Genomic DNA, 20,120 nt, shown 5'->3' with positions numbered 1-20,120 from the left:
GATTGCCTTGCTAGTTCAAGCATGTTTCAATAGCAAGCATTGTTTTAAAACATACTTCAAACTTTCAGGAATTTGTACAATAATTTGACCATTATATGAAAGTGTCACAACAACTGAAAATGCTTTAATCAGAATATTTTGGGCTGTTTAGTCTCAGTTCACTAAACAGGCCCAAACAATGGCCCAGTATGGAGAAGCATCAGGGCCTCCTTTCACAGCTGTAAATAGTTTTTAGCTCCAGTGAATGAATCCTTTTTTTGTCTTTATTAAGTATTTTTGTCCATAATTTCTACTTACAAAATACAAGTGTTTCCATTGTGACCTTAAACACATAAAGAGTCTTGTGGTCTGTGTTTTCCATTTTAAATCCAATTCAACTTTACAGTGTTGTGGCATGAGCCTCTCTGGTCCAGCTGGCTTCATAATAATGCTGTACAATCTGTCAGCAATGACTCTTCTCTGGAAAAAAAAAAGCTACACCGCTCCTTGTCTCAGGAGAAAAAAAAATACTGGAGAGTACTGAAGCATTTTTGTGCAGTATAGTCAGCAGACATGGAGAGGGTGTTGGGTTCAGAGGCAGTGCTCGAGAATCCTGCACTCCACATATCATGTCCTGGTGCTGATGAGGCACACAGCTCAGTAGCCTGACGGCTCCCCACTGCAGGGAAAGCTGCATCATTAATAACAACCTGGTGATATAAAGCCAGAGACATCGACTGGCATTCTGCCTTTTCACCAGATTCTTTGCCTCCGTTAGCTCCCTTGATATTCCATTATTTCTCCGGTCTGCTTCTCAGAATCTACCACACAGCGGAACAGCTGGCTCAGATATAGTCATGGTCAATTACATTTTCACAGATATTCCTCTTGTCAAAGAAATTACGCTGCAGTGTTGAGCACACATAATAACTATAGCTATAATCTGCTGCAAGCTGAACATAAATGCTTGTGTCTGTCAGGGCGAAGTTTGGGCCAGGATGGTGGAAATGTTTTGCCAGCATCTCTTGTCCTGTTCTGATTAAAATTTCAGCACCTGTTCCATCCTTATGTTGCAAGATGACTTCATCCTCTGTAATGATGCAATCTGTTGGCCCTGGCAAGCAAGCCAAAGCAGAGGAAAGAAGCCCACCCATCATTTGTCACATTTTATAAGATGCTCCCAGGCTGTACATTGAGGAACTATCACAAAGTCCTTTAATGCTGGTGTGCTTGGGGCAACATATCATTTTATGTATACAACTAGATTCAAACATGGCCTTTAATATCACAAAAGCCTTGTGCAATCATGATTGAGTTTGCTTTCATGTCTGTGAGTTACATCTATAATTCATCTGCTCCATACTGCCTTTGTTATCTTACAAGCTCACTATTATCTTAGGGACATGGTCTGTCTGTGCTTATGTTATGTGAAGCACATTGAAACACCCTCTTTTATCTTTTTTTCCTCACAAAAATATGATGCTCTAGTGAACTGAATTGACACCTGAAGAATAGGGAAAACCTATGTAGGTTTAAGGAAACTACATAGTTGTGGTTAGATTCCTTAAACCTACAATGTAAAATTCAAGGACCTTTTTATTTTTCCTTCTAAAGTTCTGATTTGACAACAGTGTTTTATTCACAAACTTAACAAAAGTTTAAAATCAGTGATAATTATAAATGTTTATATTAACCACAAAATAGGCATCATAATGTTGTGTGCATAGTGGTATAGATGATGAGACAACAGGGGGAGAAAAAAACAAAACAATTATGGTGACACCCACAAGAAGAAAATGGAGAAAACTATTTTTCGGGAATTATATTAATCTTTGGAATGTATAAAATAGAATCCCGGAGGAAATCAAGGCAGCTACTGATGCTATATCTGGGAAGACAACGGTCATTCACATGGATGGGTTTAAATTGATTGTGTATTAAGTGTACTGAGATGGCGTTGTGAATTGGCGCTACATAAATAAAGCTAAACTGAATTGAAGTCACATGAGTTCAAACAGCTGGTGAGGTATGTTATATTAATTTTTGCCAGATCAGATGCAATTTGCTAAATTGTTTAGATTCTCCCTAATATACATTTAGACTTCTATAAAAAAAAAAAAAAAAATCACTTTAACCCATAAGAGCCCAACGTGACTTATTTGTTACATACAGTTTCTGAGACATTTTGCTTCACGTTATGGTATAAACTTTGCTCAAAATCCTGTTGCACACAATCTGATACTTGTCTTCTGTTCCCTAATAGATACCCAGAAACAGAAAACCACAATATACCATTTTTTCATGGGTCAGGTCTTAATGGGTTAAGTGAGCATACTATTTTTTGGTTGAATTAGTGGAAGCTTTTTCAAATTTCATGTCACTCAAAAATAATACATATTGAACATATCTTAACTGAGAACTGAGATTACATAAAAAGGTTCTGGCACAGCTTTATCTACTCTAAGGCCTGCAATATTAAAACTCTACACAGTAAATCTAACCACATATTTATTTTTAGTCAATTTGCTCTTAACTTCACTTGACTAACCCACTAAATTTCCATAATTTAGTAACATAGGAGAAAATACATTAATACCATGTGGTCCTGATTGAACAGGTAAAGAAAATGGATGGATGGATGGATGGATGGATGGATGGATGGATGGATGGATGGATGGAATACATTAATCCAGTGAACATTACAGGTTCTGTGAACCTGTCTGGTGTGAAAATCCTGATTAGCTGCTGCTGACTAACAGAATACTGCAGACTGGCCTATTGCCATCACTCACACAGAGAACACACCCACATACAAATAGGACTCAGAGATGCATAACCCATGAATTCACGAAGCACACACACACAGGCTTTTCTGAGCATGTCTTTGTGCTTCTCCGCAGCACAGATGGCTGAATAGTGGGTGTCTTCCTGCTCCTGAGCCTTTCCGTCACTCATTCTCTATTTTCCTTTTTCTGTTGTCCCCCTTTCTCCTCCCAAGGCTGAGCCTGATGCCCTATCTTTGATTTCCTTGTCTCCCTGCCCCCCTCCCAGCTTTCATACAATGTGTGACACTCCATTGTTTGGCCTCCCTTCCAAGACTAGTGCTAAATGGTCAGATAGCATTTAGGAACATTCATCACTGTAATCATGTTGCTTAATTATTTATAGAGTCCATCAGACCTCTTCCTGGTGTGGCATGTACTTGCTAGAAAGTGGCAACATTAGTCTGCCAGGTGCTCTTAGTGCAAAACAGACAAAGCAGGTTAGCTCTGTGGATTGATTTGTTATCATGCATCTTTGACTAATGGCTAATTGAAGCCATTAAATTCCCATTCAGAAGAAGACGATGGGCAGAACAGAAAATACTACACTATGTTTTATATTATGATCTTTAGCTTTCTACAAGAAAGCACGTGTAGCTGTAAATTTGCTTACTGAATGCTAAACTAAATGCCTCATTTCAGTACTTCATAGCCAACTATTATGACAGACGGTTTTAGTTGCAGAGATGTGCAAACATCACAGGCTAAGTCAAGCTTCATCATTTCAGATTATGACGATCCAGCCTCCAGCTGGGCACACTGGGAGCAGATGGCCCTGTAATCACCAGAGTTCATCCAGGGTTAAAGCAGCAGCCAATACCAGCTCTCAATATTTGATTAATTCAAATATAGTTTAAAATATAGGACATGTCAGCTGGCTGCACTGTGGACTTCATGGAAGCAGAGGTTGGCAGTGCTACCTGGTTTATAATCATGGGTATTTGGGAGTGTGGTAGCTCAGAAATGTGTAATAATGTCTGCGGAGCAGCTGAGTGGGCTCTCTCAAACTTAGAGCTTACATATTTCCAGCAAGCACTCTATAAGCTGCTGCTTCTGAGGAATGGAAAGGTTGCTTCCTCTTCATAGATCCAACTTAATTTGATGCAGACTTCTTTGATGTACAGTAGCACTGAGGGACCTGCATTCCTACAGGAACAGAGATTTCAGCTTTCCCAGCTGGGACACACATTAATTATAATAAATATCCGTTCCAAACATATCATCTTCCTCTATAATACACTCAAAGATGCACACATCTACATTCTACTGCCATTGTGAAGCCATATTAGAACAGCCCTGTTTCCTGCTGACCATTTCTTGTATTGGTCACATTCTGCCTTTGACTAGCTCCTGTACATTTTTCACAAATGTCCAATGTTACGATAAGCAGCACACAAAAGGAAACTCCCACGGATATAGCTTTAATTTGATGCGTGGTATTCCTAGTTCTATGGAAAGCGGGTATTGAACAATATTCAGAATGAAACAAGTGATTGTGATACTTGTGTAGTTGTACATGTTTGTCTCTCACTACCACCCACATTTCAACAAATGCTTCTTCTGAGTCACACAGCACAGGGACGCCACATTGTGCATGCTTTCTCCCCCGAAAAGACAAAAAAACAAAAAAACAACACATCGCACAGTTGGTCGTTTTCACAATCTTTTCTATGTAACCACCTCCTGTAGATATGTGGGAGACACACATCAGCGTAATAATTTTCCAAAAAAACAAAGTCCGGAAACTTTAGGTGCCTGCAAGACTTAATTTCTTCAATGCAGCCAAAATGAAACGATTTTGTCACCTGTTGGCGTTGATATATTTCTACTATTATACAACACAGCTGAACATCCATACAGTTCAGCTAAACAACTTGGGGATGCCAGCATGTTAATGCCAAAAACTGTGAGCTTGCAGATGTAATTTCAAGCTGAAGGGATACCTCAGGCGATTGAAGGAATCAACGGCTTAAAGGAGATTTCAGCACTGCAGGTCTGTCTGAATCATCCCAGTATCAACACAATTGACTCTGAATCATGGATTTTCTGTAGGCAGATTGAAACAGGAACAAATCTGTATTAATGCAGTAAATAAATTCAAAATGCTTGAGTCGTGATGCTGTAAATTTCTATTATCAAGCATAACCATGCTTAAGTGAATGATATTTATTGTTGAAGCTATGACATACTAAACTCAGAAAGACACTTGGTTTCTGTTGCTGCAGGTTTAAAATGTCTTGATTCTGGTACGTGAAATTGAATTTGTATGCTGCAGATACATAAACACATCAAAACATTCTGAAAGCAAAAGGAAAAGTACAGAACTTCAAAATATAAAAGCTAGGAATAAGCGGTATTATCCACTGCCAGACTTTAAACTTGTTATCCACTCTGAAACCAAAATATCTAATTTAGGATTCCAAGGAAATTCTAGATTGTATATGTGTGACAGAGGAAATAGAATATTTGGATAATAACTGTATTTTACAGCCGAATGAATGATGAGACGAGTGTGTAGGTGTGTGACGGAAGGAAAACTGAAGGGCTTAAAACAACAGCATCATACCTTTGAACAGTTTCAGTTGATTAAGGAAATCTCATGGCTTAAACGAGAGCCTGTTTAGGTTAAAAAACTGTAATAATTGATCCACTTAAGGACAAACTGTCTTTCTGCAGTGCTCCTGAAAAACAACAGCCAGCTCGCATCAATAATCATGCAAGGAATCTAATGCTTCCTCTTGGCTCTTATCTTGCACTCTGGGCCGTTTGCTGTCTCTCAAGCAGCTCACTCTGCCTTTCACTCTGTTGTCTTTGCAACAGATCTAGAGTCTTTTTTCCAAGATATACTGCTTGGGATCTGCATGCTGGCTCTCGCCCAGTTTTCTTTTTCATGTCACTTCATGCATGCTGAGTATTTTATACAGATATTATGTATTTGGTCAAGCCAATAATTCATCATGTACTTAATAAAACAAACACTTGTGATTTTAAGGGGAAAAAAATCATTTGCATCACATTAAATAGCAGTCACAGTTAAACATTAACACAAGTTAAATGTCAACCTTTTTGTCAAGTTTAATTTTGTTTTAAGGAAATTTCAGGAAACTGTAAACTGCATCCAGCCAAATAAACATGTCTAGACTGTAATAACTGTACATAAATGGTAACATGACATTTAAGCTAGCAGGGGGGTTGTATAACCATTGGAGGCAAAATAATAAAAAAAAAGTCTACAAAGGTTAAATTTTGTTTAAAAATCCAATAAAAAGTTGAAATACCTAAATATATCATTTTCTCTCTGTTTGATATGCCTGGGCTTTCCAGGGTTAAATCCTGCATATGAAGATGCAGTTGGAAAGGAGGGGGAGGAGTGGAGGGAATGGGGCTTACAGCGTTCATATATCTCTTTTCTATTTATGCACATATAAAACTTTGATCACACTGTGCCTGCTCCCCTGAGAACCTGTCTAGCAGATGCATCTAAGGAAATGTGCCTTTGAGGTTATGTATGATATGTTGTGTGAACCCCAAGAAAACTAGAGCAGAGTTGTCTGTGTATATTTTTTCATTATTATCATAATAATTACATGAATTTGTCAGTTGCAGGTGTTTCCAGGAGGAGAAAACACAGAACTGAAGTACATAGAGTTAATTGCACTCCTATGGCAGTGTGTATCTAAGGGCCTCTTTACTCCAAGTTGGTTTATTGCTTTAATCAAGAGGCTTGTGTATCGCTACAGTGGGAACAAACACGTCTTTAACTCCCACTGAGATGTTTGACTGCATACCACTGCTCATACAAGAGCCCTAGACGGCTAGTGTGACCCCTTAAGTGCAGGAACACATTGAGGGGATAACCTCTGCCTCTCAGGTCATTCAGAGATTAAATTGCACTGCACAGCATTTTTGGCCGGCTGTTTATAGAAGCTCCGTTAACGAACATCAGAATTAGCAGCTACTGCTGGGCCAGCAGGGACTGACTTGTCACACCACAAACAAAGCAAACCAAGGTTCTGCTGAAGAGAACGTTGAATAAACAGAGTGCAGCTTCAACACACCTGCTTCAACATCTGACTCTTTATTTTATTTGCTCCCATTGAGTGCAACACAATTTTTTATTTTTTTTGCCTTTTCCCTACCAGCATCAGTTGGCCATTGAGAGTGGTTGTCATGGCAACACCACCCACAGGAGCCAGCTACCTTCCCTGTTACCGTAGCAACTGATTCCCTACAGAATTTCAAGCGTGTCACTTTCTCTCTTTCTCCTTTCCAAGTGATTATGGGTCTGGCTCTCTCTGCCTCGCTCTCTTTCTCTCCCATGAAACAGTCAGCACACGTCAAGTTCGACTTTCTGTCCGCAGCTGATTGCTGATGGATTAATTGTTTATGTGTAGTTTAAGCATCATTGTAAATTACATTTGCAATTCCAGACCATGCTGAGCTGGGCATTATTTTTCAACATTAATCTTTCTTTCTCTATTATCTGAAATGTTTTACGTCTATATTATTGTATAGCGTAAACCAAATAGGCGGTAGATGATAGTTTTAGAAGAAAATAACACCAGCTGCAATAACTAACTCTAGGAGGCATCTGTTCCACAACCAGTAGGAAAGCACATGTACAAAAGATCATGCTACATTTGTATACTGTTCATAGTGTGACTAATGCTTCATAATTCAACTACAAAAAAAGAAAAACAATGAAAATAAAATCCATTGGAAAAAGAACAAAGAGATCAGTTTCAGTTCTTCAAATATAAAGATTTTTCCCTTTTTCACTCTCAGATCTATTATATTATATCCTACTAATAAATGAAGTATCTGTGTCTGCATTATGCCTGCATTGTTTAGCATTTACTCAATCAACCTGGAAATTCATGAGTGTATTGCTGACATTGAACATTTATTTGAGACTAATATGTTATGCAGAGGATGAAGAAAATTAATAAATGATGGAAGGATGGATGGATGGATGGACGGATGGATGGGTTTGCTTATGTATATTTACTCTGTACTTAGCTTAGATAACAGCACTTTTTCATGGAAAAGGGAAAAAGTACATTCATAAATAGCGTCTATATTCACAGGCAGTCAGAAATTATTTTACTGCAGTTGCCCAGACAATTAACACCATACACAGTTGCAAATTAAGTTAAAAATACCAAAAACTGCAGTTCAACAACTGACCCCTTGAACTTCAAAGCACTTCAACTTTTTCTTTTGAACTGCATCAAAACAAAATCTCTCCATACACACCCTGGTGTAAAGAAGAGATTTGGCCTTTACCCAAAAATTATGCCCCCAAGGCAGCTTTAGAAGGTTCAAGATTCAATTTATTTTTCATTTGACAAGATTAAATAAGGAATAAAAACACAGTCCCTTAAGCTTCTAATAAAAAAACAAAAATATTTAAACACAACGACATGACACTAAGTAGGCTGAAAAGTAAGGCCACATGGTCCAACTGATCAAAATGAAAAGGTGTGAGGGCTTTTTATCTATCAGGTATGTCAAGAATATTCATTCTCATGATAAAGATTAATTTTCTCATAACTCATCTGCTTTGATTATGTTAAGACTTTATTGTTGTGCATTACTATAGAAGGACTGTTCTGCGAGACAGCTGAGTTTATTCATGAGACATGCATTTTGTCCTTTTGTTGTCTCTCTGGTCAGCTAATTGCTGAGCTTAATGGCCTCTTATCCATGTGTTGATCTGTGGTTGACTATGTCAATTTTCTTTCTGTCTATCTATCTGTCTGTCTATCTGTCTGTCTGTCTATCTCTGTGACAATTACAAAGAGATACATATGATCTGTCCTTCCATATAAACAAAGTTAAATTTACAATATATAGCCTCACTTTTTTTTCTTAAAATAGGGATAATGTGTGGACATTAATCACAATAGCTCTGAATGTTTAAAGCTCAAGGGACCGCATGTACCCTTTAGGGGCCCCCTTAGGGGTCCCGGACCCCAGGTTGGGAAACATTGGCATAAACCAGCAATGTTGCAATACTGCTGTACTTTACTGTTTCTGTAGGCATGACTCCAACACAAATGCTGAATCATTTTTAAGGCAAGTTTTCACAAATCCATGTGCAAAATAATATTTATTCTAACTGAGATCATGTGTTATCTCATTTTCTCTGGAAATATACTGAAGTCATCACAGACTGCCCAGTTACAGAGAAAGTGGTTTAATCATTGTTTCAATCTAAAGAAATGAGCCGTCACCAGGGCCTGGAACCATTTGGGCTTTGAACCTTCCATGCATTATTTTTCCAAGCTAAAATAACCCCCATGAAATGATCTTATTTATCAGCTAAGCTTTTATATGGATATTGGATGTTAAGGGGCATCGCTTCCTCACAACAACAACAAAAAAACATCCCATGCTGAGAAACAAATTAAATGCTACTTATTTCTCCAAATCACTGGAGGGATCTTGTTATTAGTCATCAACAGCAGCCAACACAACACCCGATTCTTCTTCTTCTCAGAAGTAAGCACCAAGAGGCCAATGCTTTATCGTACGCACATCTGTTTCCACAAACGGGAGTTTTTTGGAAACATTCTGCTTCATGGGAAAGGAGGGAACAATTAAGAATCATTTGGTGGGAATGTGCTGTCAGTAAGAAATTCCACCCTACACACACTGATGCTGGTAAACACATAATTGCAGACAACGATTTGGGGAAAATTATGATGGACATGACGGCATAAAGGACAAACTTCTGGACTTATAAAAGCAGGACCAACGACAGTTATCAGAAAAATGTGGGAAAACACTGAATGGGAAGAATTTGAAATAAAACCTCACATAAAAACATCTGGCTAAAATATGCTGTTGTCAGTGTGTGTGTGTGTGTGTGTGGGGGGGGGGGGGGGGGCTGGCAGTGAAAATAACAGCGGGGGAGTTTACATGAATTATTTAAGAGCAATCACATACACACAAGGAAAGCGAAAAGATGTCACTGGCCACTGAGAGCTGCTGAGGCAGATGGAGCAGCGGTGTCTGACTAGGGGAGGGGGGCCTCTGGGATGTAGCAGTGGAGAGAACAGAGAAGACTGGGACAGAGACAGCAAGGAGGAATAAGGAGGGGCTACACCAAGGAGGAGACAGGCATGGGGAATTTTCTTTTGTGTTTAATTTAGAGTCAGGGTCTAGACAGCAAGAACGGGGGTAGGGTAAATAAAAACAGGTAGCACAAAGAGAGAGGGCTAATGTCTAGGGTGTGAGAGAGTGCATGACAAGTGCCAAGCCCTGTCAACAAGCGCGAGCCCAGACCTTTCCAGGGCCTTCAATAATTGATGCAACTTCTGCAGTGTGCCATCTTTATAAACCAGCTGGTGTGTGGTGAATCTGTGAGTCTATGTTTCTACTTCTGAGTCTTCTACTGGTGCACATATGTGACCATATAGTGTGCGACATGGACAAATATTTCCCCAGTTAAAGTCGTTCTGATTAGCCATTCCAGTTTAAGTGTGTCAAATACTAAATTAGGTGATATGATGTGTTTATGTTCCCCAAAGCATTTTCCATATTTTAAAAAAAATTTGCTTTGTCTGCAATATAATAGAAGACATGTTTTTTTATTTAGTTTTTTTTATTAGTTTAAGCAAGAATCAACATAATGCATAATATCCCCACCCTCCCTCCAATGACACCTACACAGAACAAAAAGAAAGCATAAAAAACACATCCACATCAAATATGCAAAGCAAGGTGCAGATTTCATTGCATGCACCAGAATATAGAAGTGGTGAAAGATAAACAAGCACATAATACCATGTACATAGAAATAAAGGGCAGCTGATAAATATTTTCAGCGGAGGCTATGACTATGAAGGAGGTTTGGTCTTACTCCAGAAAGTACTTAATTCTCCTCTCATATGTTTATGAGAAAAAATAGAAATACATTTTATTTTTAAACCTTTAGAGTTCAAAAGAAATCTTTCTAGTTCATTAAGGTATGGAGAGGTAGTAGGGAGATTTTTAAGAGATAATAAAAGTGTCTTACTTGTAAAAAGCCCCCCCAAAAATTGATTTGGGAACTTCGAACACTCCTGCAGCTACTGAAAGAAGATCAGGGTGTTGTCTTTAAATAAATGACAGTGTACATAAATACCCTTATTTCACCATACCGAGAATACAAACAGCTCCAGGGCTGTGAGTACTAAAGGACAGTGGAGACTTCCTGTTGTCACTCCCCAGAAATTTAGACATATTGTCATGATCATGGTTTATGTTCTTGGTTTTGTCATGTTTAGTTCTGCTTCCTGTTTTGTTTTTGTAGCTCCTTCCCTTGTGTGTTCTGTGTTGCTTTCTGTTTCCTCCTCATTAGTTCCCCTCGTCTGATTAGGTCATTCACCTCACCTGCGCCTTGTTTATCCTTCAGTGTATTTAAGCCATTAGTTTTCAGTTTCTCCTTTGCCAGTTCATTGCCTTCTGTGTGGTTGCTTCTGTTAGTTCATGTGGTCCATGCCATCTTTGTTTCTGTTCGATCATAGTCTGTGCCATGTCAGCGTTTTTGCCTCCAGATTTTTGATGTATAAGTTAGCTTTTTTTTTGTTATTAAAACCTTTTTACCTGCACTGGCCTGCCTCCGGCCTCGTCTGCCACCATTTGGGTCCTTACGTCCACGGCTCCCTGACACATATTGCGCCACACCCTGATGCTATTGTAGATAAGAAGGTTATGTTTGATTTCAGTATTATCACAGGTAAGCTAACTCATTGCAGATTGTGGATAACAAGCCTGAGATTCAACACAGGTCCTGTCCTTAATAAAGGAAAGTAGCTGCGACCAGAGGTGAAGAACATGGCAGATCCAGTTATAAAAATAAATTAGATTTGGTAATAAACAGCCCATGCTGGTGAGTAGTTGTAATATTTTTAACCCCTGCCTTAGTTTGTTGCCATTTTAAATTAATTTTGAGACTTCCCCAGTTCCTGTTTTGTTTTCTTAAATACTGCAAAGGATATAGAGGACGGAGGAGATTAATTTTAATAAGACTAATTTGCCCAAAACATGACAAAGGAAGATTTTTGCCAACATTCTAAATTTTTTTTTTTTTTTTTTTTAGCTGCATCGCAGACTGGGATGAAATTTAATTTCCACATTTTATTCAAAACAGGAGGAACCTTAATAGAAGACGTGTTTATCTTATTGATAAGATTAAGTTTAGTCGATAAAAGGCAACTTTTAACTCACAAGCCTGCAAGTTACAGCTGTTTTGATGATTACGCAATCTGTTAGTTATTTCTCTGATTATTAACTGGAAAGGAAGGAAAGAAAAAAGGGTTTAACTTTAAAAAAAAAAAGCCATTATCTCTAAAAGATCTTTCAAACAATGTATTACATCTATTGTTCTGTAAGCAAATAAGACTTCCTCCAAGGATCTTATGTGACTGGTTTGTTTCTCTTCGCAGTATTACACACCTGAATGTCATAAAACCTGGCGTATAGTTCGATCAAAGACAGAGAAACTAATAAAGTTTTGTTAATTGTAAAACACAGTATTGGCCTTGGTGAACAATGCACTGTTCTTGCTGTTGATGTAAAAAATAAATAAAATAAAATGCAACAAAAACTACAATAAAATCAAATTTAAAAAGAAAATGAATGAAAAGGTAGGATTGCATCCATACACAACTGGGAAATTTAACATACTTGATGCATGTATCCTCCAAATGTCCGAAAAGTACAAGATGGCCGGAGCACACTGATTTAATTCGCAGCCTATCATTGTGCAAAAGCTACTTTTCGTTTCTATTAAAATATATTAAATATATGATACCTATGTTTTAATAAATTTAATAAAAATTTAAAATTGTGACTATTGAAAGATTACAAAAACTACACCAGATCATACTCCACTAGTCTTATTCAGCTAATAAACATGGGCTAGATCCCATCTCTGGAATTTTTTTTGTTGTGCAATTAAATTAACAAATGTAACCAAAAAACAATTGACCATTTTTTTGCTAGATATGTAATTTATCAGTGGATATAAGGGCTTATCATTTTTAATGCATCACAACTTAGTACACAGCTATATGAAATAAAAAATAAAACTTTTTTAATTCAAGTGGAAACTAAAGAAGCGAGTTCTTTATAAAGTTTTTTTCTCTGCTGTAGCAACTCTAGTTTTTTGTTCTACCTCTTTCCCTATTGTATTATTAGCCTCTGCTAGTATTTAAATATGCTAATTCTACAGGCAAGAGAAACAGTTTCACTTCAACATGAGCTATGCTGAACATGGCAGGCTTACCGTCATACTGCCTCCACTAAAGGAAACGTTTCTAGGACATGTGCCATGCATTATAATGTAGACCAAGCTAATAATTAATTTCTCAGCAACTAGTAATATAACTAATTTCATTTGATTCCAATAAAATTCTTGTTGCAGTTCTATAAAACCGGTCCTTTCTAGCTAAGTGGCTCAGCAGCAAACACTTTTGCAATCTTTTAAAATGAGAGGCTCTGAAGACCTTTCAAGCTGGCTTGTATATAAAGATGCACTTACAGTTTGTGGAAATGAGGCATGATTAATGTCCATTCTAGATTATGTTTTGGGGCATCAAAGTAAGGCACTGTCTAAAAATATAGTCATACACAGTATAACATCAATGTTAATTACAAATAAAGCCCCGTCTCTGCTAAAGGCTTTTAAGGTACCTTAAGCAATTGAAATAAGTCTTGGCCTTTATTTAAGGATATGCAGTACTCTGTATGACTCAATGGTGTGTTTTTCTTCTTTTGAACCCTCCGATAAACTTGTCACACGCCCCCAAAATTATCACACATGGTGGCAAACTTACATGTAAAAGTATATATTTATTTTAACAGTAAATTAATGATCAGGTTACAAAATGAGACTATTTTTTAATGAATGAATCATCAAAAGATTTATATTTCTGTTTTCAATCGAAATGAAAAGTAACTGTTATTTGACTGCATCCAGCCTGTCTAATCTGAATGAGGTGGTTAAATAAGGCCTATTTCATTTGATTAATCTATTTCTGCAGTGGGATGCCGTTTCTATGTAAACGCTGCTAATATCAAATTCAGTTAATGTGTTTAAAATGAGCTTTCTGTCCTTTTGATAGAGCTGTGCAACAGAGCCAGAGTAACTTGCCAAAATTTACATGCATCTTCCTCCATAACGGTTTCTAATATTCTTCTGTAGAATATCAAGGCGGGTTTGATATGTCTCTGTGGGCCCAACAATCTCATAAACTCAGCCAGTGCTGTCAGAAAAATAGATTTTACAGCCCTGTTTATGTACAACTTCATGCTCCACTCTGTCATAAGCTTCTTTCTTGCATCTGCCAGCTGCTCGGGCTGAGTAAAAACAGGGCTGGACTTCACACACTCCACCCTGCAACCCACATTAGATTCTACATGCTCTACATCGCTTCCACTCTCTGCTGCTCAGTTTCTCAAATCAGCTGCTGTGCCAAGGCAATCCTCTCTATCTCTACCAGGCCTCAATGTGCTTCACTGTGCTCTCTCTCTTTCTGTTTCCTGCTAAACACGGGAAACAAGTGTTATCACCACACTGCAGATGTCATTGAGGGGGGCTCCTCTGAAACCTCCCACTGGCTGCAGCAGGACGAAACAGTACTTTTCACCCTGGTATTTAACGTTTCCACAGAAATATGACTCATTAGGCTTACTGAGGCAGTCCTGCTGGGTGTGAGGACCTTCGGGCTGCAGTGATATCTCTATTCTGCAAAACACCAGAGACGGTGAAGAGCTGGATGGCATCAGGATGACTGTGCTATTCTCCCAATCCCTCTAGGTGACATGGAACAAACTAATTTGCAAACAAACATCTTCCCCTGCACACATTGAAAAACCCACAGCCTCATCTCGACTGCACGCAAACGCACAGGTGCAAGCAATCATAACTGAAGTGCTCCAAGCTTGAAATTATTCCATGAATCTCCCTTTGCTTGTGTTATCTGGGTTTTATTGAGCTGATGATGACAGGGGAAGTAATCTTTGGGAAAGTGGAAGCAGCTTTTTATAACGTTACTTTTTTTTTTTATTATTTAACCAAGAGAGATGAAAGCAGGAAAATAATTTTAAAAAATTCAAAACAAATGTATGAGTTTATGTATTGCAGGTTATAAGAAGTGGCATGACAAACATTTTCAAACATGTTTAAAATTTAAAAAGTGGGTATGATCTTAACTGACACCCAAATTTAAAAATACTATAGAAAGGCCAGAAGAAAACATGAATTGTCCCAATTTGGATTTAGTGCTGCCCCCCTAAATCTATTGAGAGAATGCAGTGGAAATTTGTAAATAATGTCAATGTAAATCTTTGCAGAAAAGCTGAAGGAGCTTTGTGCCTGTGGACACACATGGAAGTGGGATTCCTTCATTTGCACCACACACAACTGGCAGAGAGAAAAAAAACATAAAATAAAAGCCCCATAACAACACTAACCGAAGCAAGACAAGGCACTATTTCAGCATTGTCGATGGCAACAATGGCCCACAGGGTGCACTGGTGTCATTCATTAGTATGTCACCTCTGGTAACAACTCAGTTGCTGCAGCTATTTGCAACACTCATTTCCTGCAGCTCAACGTAGTTCTGATTTCAAAATGACTTTACAAGATCTAATCCAGGTCCTGTGTGTGTGCTGCATTACAAAACAATGGGAAAGGAAGCCAGAGCTAGAGAACAGAGGGAAACCTTTTTATATAGTCAAAAGGTTAATTTGATGCACATTGGCAGATCCATATAGAAGAGAATAACGAGCACACAAGAATCCATTAGTGGAACCTGATTATCTCCTAAAATTAATTAAGTAAATGTGGGACAGTTTGTGTGTGAATGTGTATCTGTGAGAGAGATCTGCTTGTTCTTCATTTTTTTCTTATTTATTTTATTTTAACAAATCCCCTGTGTTACCAAACTAAGAGGCAGATGGTGGTGGTAGTATGTGCAGGAATCTGCATGGCTGCATTCCAACACAAGGCCTGAAATTGCATCTGGTGGTGACTTCCTGTTTTTATCTAATCTTCAGTGTTGCCAAAATGCGGTTCCCATTTTCCTACATTTTCCTTTTTCACATAATGTCCCTGTTAAATCCCTCTTTCCTCCTTTAATGCTCAATGCTTTCATAGCCCATCTGCCTTTCCCGAAACCTGTAGATATAGTAGGTTTGCTTCCAGGTTTATTCAACAGCTTCTCTGAGCCACAGAACTCAGACTCAGGCTGGCAGTGCTGATGTTTATCTTCATAAATACACAACAGAACTAAATCTGAACAAATCTGTAGATATCAGCCCAACTTTTAAATCACATACGGCTCTAAATAAGGCTATAAAAGCATAATAATTAAATGATTATTTTTTTAAATATAATTTTTTCTTCTTTTTAAATGTATTGTATTTTAAAAACTGAGCTCAATGGCTCCAGTTTTTTTGTGTTTCCTTGAAAGTGAATATTCCCCATGTAACAAAGGCTCAGACAAGGTTTTTCATGACAATTTTAATCATGTTTCAAGGTTATATAAAGTTGCTGTCACAGAATTTGCTTCAACATTTTCTAAACTAAAGTTTTCAATAATGTCTCTTGTATTAGGTCAATGACAGGAGCAGTTAAGACAGTTTTAGATTTTTATTCACTTTACCAGATTATTTCAGGTGTTTGCCAAAACTATATTTGTTGGTACTTATAATCAATCATGAACAGCAATGTTCATAATTTCACAGAATATACTGACGGGTTTTCACCGTATGGAATAATTTATTTGACTATAACTGAGATGATTGGCTAATAAATGAATTTCTCATCAAAGTGCTTCATTCTTTTAAGATTATTAGCCTATTTGTCTCTTTCTGCTTTTGTTTGTTGGCTTTTAATATTGTTGATTCTCATATTATTGATGTTTTAATAGTTCCTTTAACAATCGGGACAAGCAACAGTTATACTTGTTAAATACCCAGCTCAGCTGTTGAATACCACTACACCCTAAAAACTGGATTTTAACTGATCAGCTAAGAAATGAGAAGAGTCTGTTTTAAGGTAACCAGGTAAGCTAATTAAACTGGCAGACAAATTGGCCCTTTAGTGGCGCCAAGTCATTTCAGTGATTATGCTGCTGTTGCATACGCCCTAATTGCTTCTGCAGTCTTTGTTGCCATGAGGTTATTAATAGTAAAAGAAACAAAATGAGAAGGTTAACTTTGGAAACAAGAAGTTTAAAAAAAAACATGTTCAAGTGAAATTTTTCAGAATTTAACAGTATATAAAGCAAAAGCTGAATTTATTTTAATACATGATTACAAGATTATGCATAGAGAATTAAGTTCAGGCTCTGTTTGCGGTACTATTAACACATGCAATAAACAGAAGGAAATACTCCAGCGTGCACTTGGTAGTGTGAGCAGGAAGCAGGAAATTATGGAAAAGAGCGATATGTAACTTGCAGAGATTTGTTTACAGCACAGTGAAGATAGCATCGGTGTTTCCTGTTTTACTGAATGTTTTAGTTGCAATAAACACTAGAAGTAAGTGCAATTTATAAACAAAAATGTACAATTAAAGAACTGAGCAGTGCAGTTGTGGCTTAGCATGAACCACTGAAGACCGTCATTCTTTGGTTATTATCCTACACAATTATTTACGTCACACTTAGAGAATGAGTTAAAGTGCAAGCCGAAACCTTCTGAGAAGGGCATGTGAAAAAAAATCTTTAAAGTTCAAATCTATGATGTTTCATTACAATACCCCACCACAATATCTTGATATGCAGCCACATATGATAACATGTGATTCATGCCATCACTGGGCATAGGCCTAAAGGCTGCATACATACAAAACTGGTTTCACTTTCCATTATATTTAGACTACAATGTATAAGTTCACTGGTAGCCATGACAGTGGTTTCTGTGACCTTTTGTGTCAGGAGGAAAACTGTGCATAGTGTCAATTAGCTAAATGCTTTGGGTGCTACGACAGGTAAGTGCTCCTCGAGCTGAGAAAGCAGAAAAACCATGACATATGTGATACAGGTCTGTCCACTTAACGCAGGATGATGCTCAATATGCATTTCAGGTTAAAAAAAAAATAAATCAAAAAGGAGCTGCAGTGGTACTTTTCTATGCAGGGAAAATTAAATTTATAAGTGTGATTATACGCTGATCAGATGCTATCCAAAAGCACTGATGCATTTAAATAATATACAATACAGGCTAAAAATGAATCTGCCAAATTCAAGTTTTAATGGAATTAATTTGGAGTAAATTAAAGGAAGCTGACAGTTTTATTAGAACTAATACCACAGTGTAATCCAGCCAGTCAACCCTTTCACAGCATAATCTTCAGTGTAAACCTTCACGGGCAGGTCTCCTAGTATGAAGCTAAAGCCTGTTTCTCAGCATAGCAGTAATCCCTCTAAGGCTCTTAGAGAAGTGAAATTATTTCAGAATGAAAGGAGAGGCTTTATGACTGTTCAAGACTCACTGTGAAAGATGCCTAATAAATGAACATCTTGCAAATTATCCCAGAATTTCAGACTCAACAGTCAGGATGTCTTGTTTCCATTAGTCTGAATCAGGTACTGTTGGAAAGGTGCATGGACTTGAACTGATGCTTCAGCTGGAACATCATGACTCATCCTCCCCCCTCTTCCTCATCTCCTTCCTACATTTACCTTAACATATTTGCACCCCCAACACCACCCAGCTTAAGCATTCCAACCTGAACTGAAGATGGTAGCCTTATGATTTGAGCCATAACGGCCAAATTCATCAAACTGTGAGTCGTTGTAAGTCATGATGAGACAGGCAGAGATGGGAGCAGCTGGCAGCCCCCATTGACCTGACACTGTACAAGAATGTCTCCCCTTCACCTTCTGATGGAGACAGATGCCAATAGGATGGCCTAATACCTCACATTTGTATCTCTGTATCACACCCATGCACTGTATACACCATCATACATTAAAGCTGTTGCCTTTTGCTTGCTCACACGCATTTTTAAGAGAAACAGATTACAAAACAGAGGTTTTAGAAACAGAGATAATCCACTGAAAATCTGATGGTACATACGTCATTTTGCCTTTTTTTATTTCTCCGTTTTAGATTATTAAATACTATATTGTATTGTATACAACCCTAATTTTCAATGCATGGATCAGATGATAGCTTTTTAATTTAGCCAGAGTTCTTGCATGAACACAAAAGACAACACAGAATGGGCACTGAATATGCATGACCCCATCATGTGGAAAAACAGCAGCACTTCTCTAAAGGATATATGAAAGCTGATTTCCGCCTCTGGCAGGGCCAGATGGGATGCAGCGAGATGGGATTTGATCTCCATCCTTCCACAGAGTAAAAGGCCTGTGATGTCAGATACAGGCCCTGACTTGACGCAGCAAGCCAAATATATAGTAAATCACATCTTTATGAAGATTCTCTTAACTGTGACCTGACACTCATGCAATCAGAATTTGCACGTATCAAACATTTCGTCCATCGCTGATAATTCTTCTTTTTTTTTCGATGTTTGTCGTTACTTTTGTTGACACAGGACGGTCTTCAAGGATTCATTTACCTAATTAAACCTGCCCTAGATGTTTGAGCAATATGGAGATATCCAGCAGCTGTGTGCGTGGCATGTTGATAAAAAAAAAACACAAAACAAACAACAACACAAATCTGACATCGACCATCGAAACAAAACATCCAAACTGCAATGCGCCGTAATTGATAAGACGCTCTCGCTCTTACCTCGACGTTTTCCCACACGCAATAGGACAAAACAGTCACCAATATAGGGATTGCGGTATGTCCCATTTTCTCGCCTTCTTCTGCGTCTTTTTTTCTAATAAAGGTGTTGATGTAAAATAACTGTCTCCAACATAAGCTGCTTGGTTACATCGGCCGAAGTGATGGACACGCCGTTCGTTCGTCAGCGGCTGGACTGCGATGTCTCCTGCCTCCTCCTAGTGCTTGCTTGTTCCTGCCAACCGTGTCTCCAATGGCAGCCTAATCTATTATGGGGATGAAGTCTGGCAGAACCAAGCCCTGTTTCTGCGGGGATTCATCCAACACGGAGTCAGGCGTCCTCACCGTGGTTTAGTAGAGAGAGACATCTAGTGGTGATGGATTGAAACTGCACGGCTGGATCTTAAACTAACTAACTAACTAACTAAATAAATAACACTTACCTTGGAGCATTAAACAGCTGCTGCTCATCCAGATGGTACTGCTAGAATTTTAACCAGGTCTTAGAGATCTGAACACATCACACCAGTTTTGAAATCTTTCTACTGGCTTCCAGTC

The 20,120-nt window shown here is 38.1% G+C and overlaps 1 protein-coding gene across 2 annotated transcripts in view; it reads right to left on the bottom strand.

Moving 5' to 3' along the window:
• The window catches only part of aplp1 (amyloid beta (A4) precursor-like protein 1), a 38,386-nt gene extending 18,545 nt beyond the window's left edge, over positions 1-19,841 (bottom strand). Inside the window, exon 1 of one of the 2 annotated variants that reach the window (XM_041987231.1) lies at positions 19,566-19,841. In XM_041987231.1, the coding sequence (XP_041843165.1) occupies positions 19,566-19,631 (66 nt within the window). In that variant the 5' untranslated portion in view covers positions 19,632-19,841. The remainder of the gene's footprint in view (positions 1-19,565) is intronic. The other variant, XM_041987232.1, reaches the window with a different exon arrangement.
• Positions 19,842-20,120: the final 279 nt, after the last annotated feature.

Source organism: Melanotaenia boesemani, chromosome 6 (assembly GCF_017639745.1).
Source record: "Melanotaenia boesemani isolate fMelBoe1 chromosome 6, fMelBoe1.pri, whole genome shotgun sequence".
Lineage (NCBI taxonomy): Eukaryota > Metazoa > Chordata > Actinopteri > Atheriniformes > Melanotaeniidae > Melanotaenia > Melanotaenia boesemani.
Note: the sequence above shows the minus strand (reverse complement) of the source record. Positions and strands in the feature narration are given on the sequence as shown.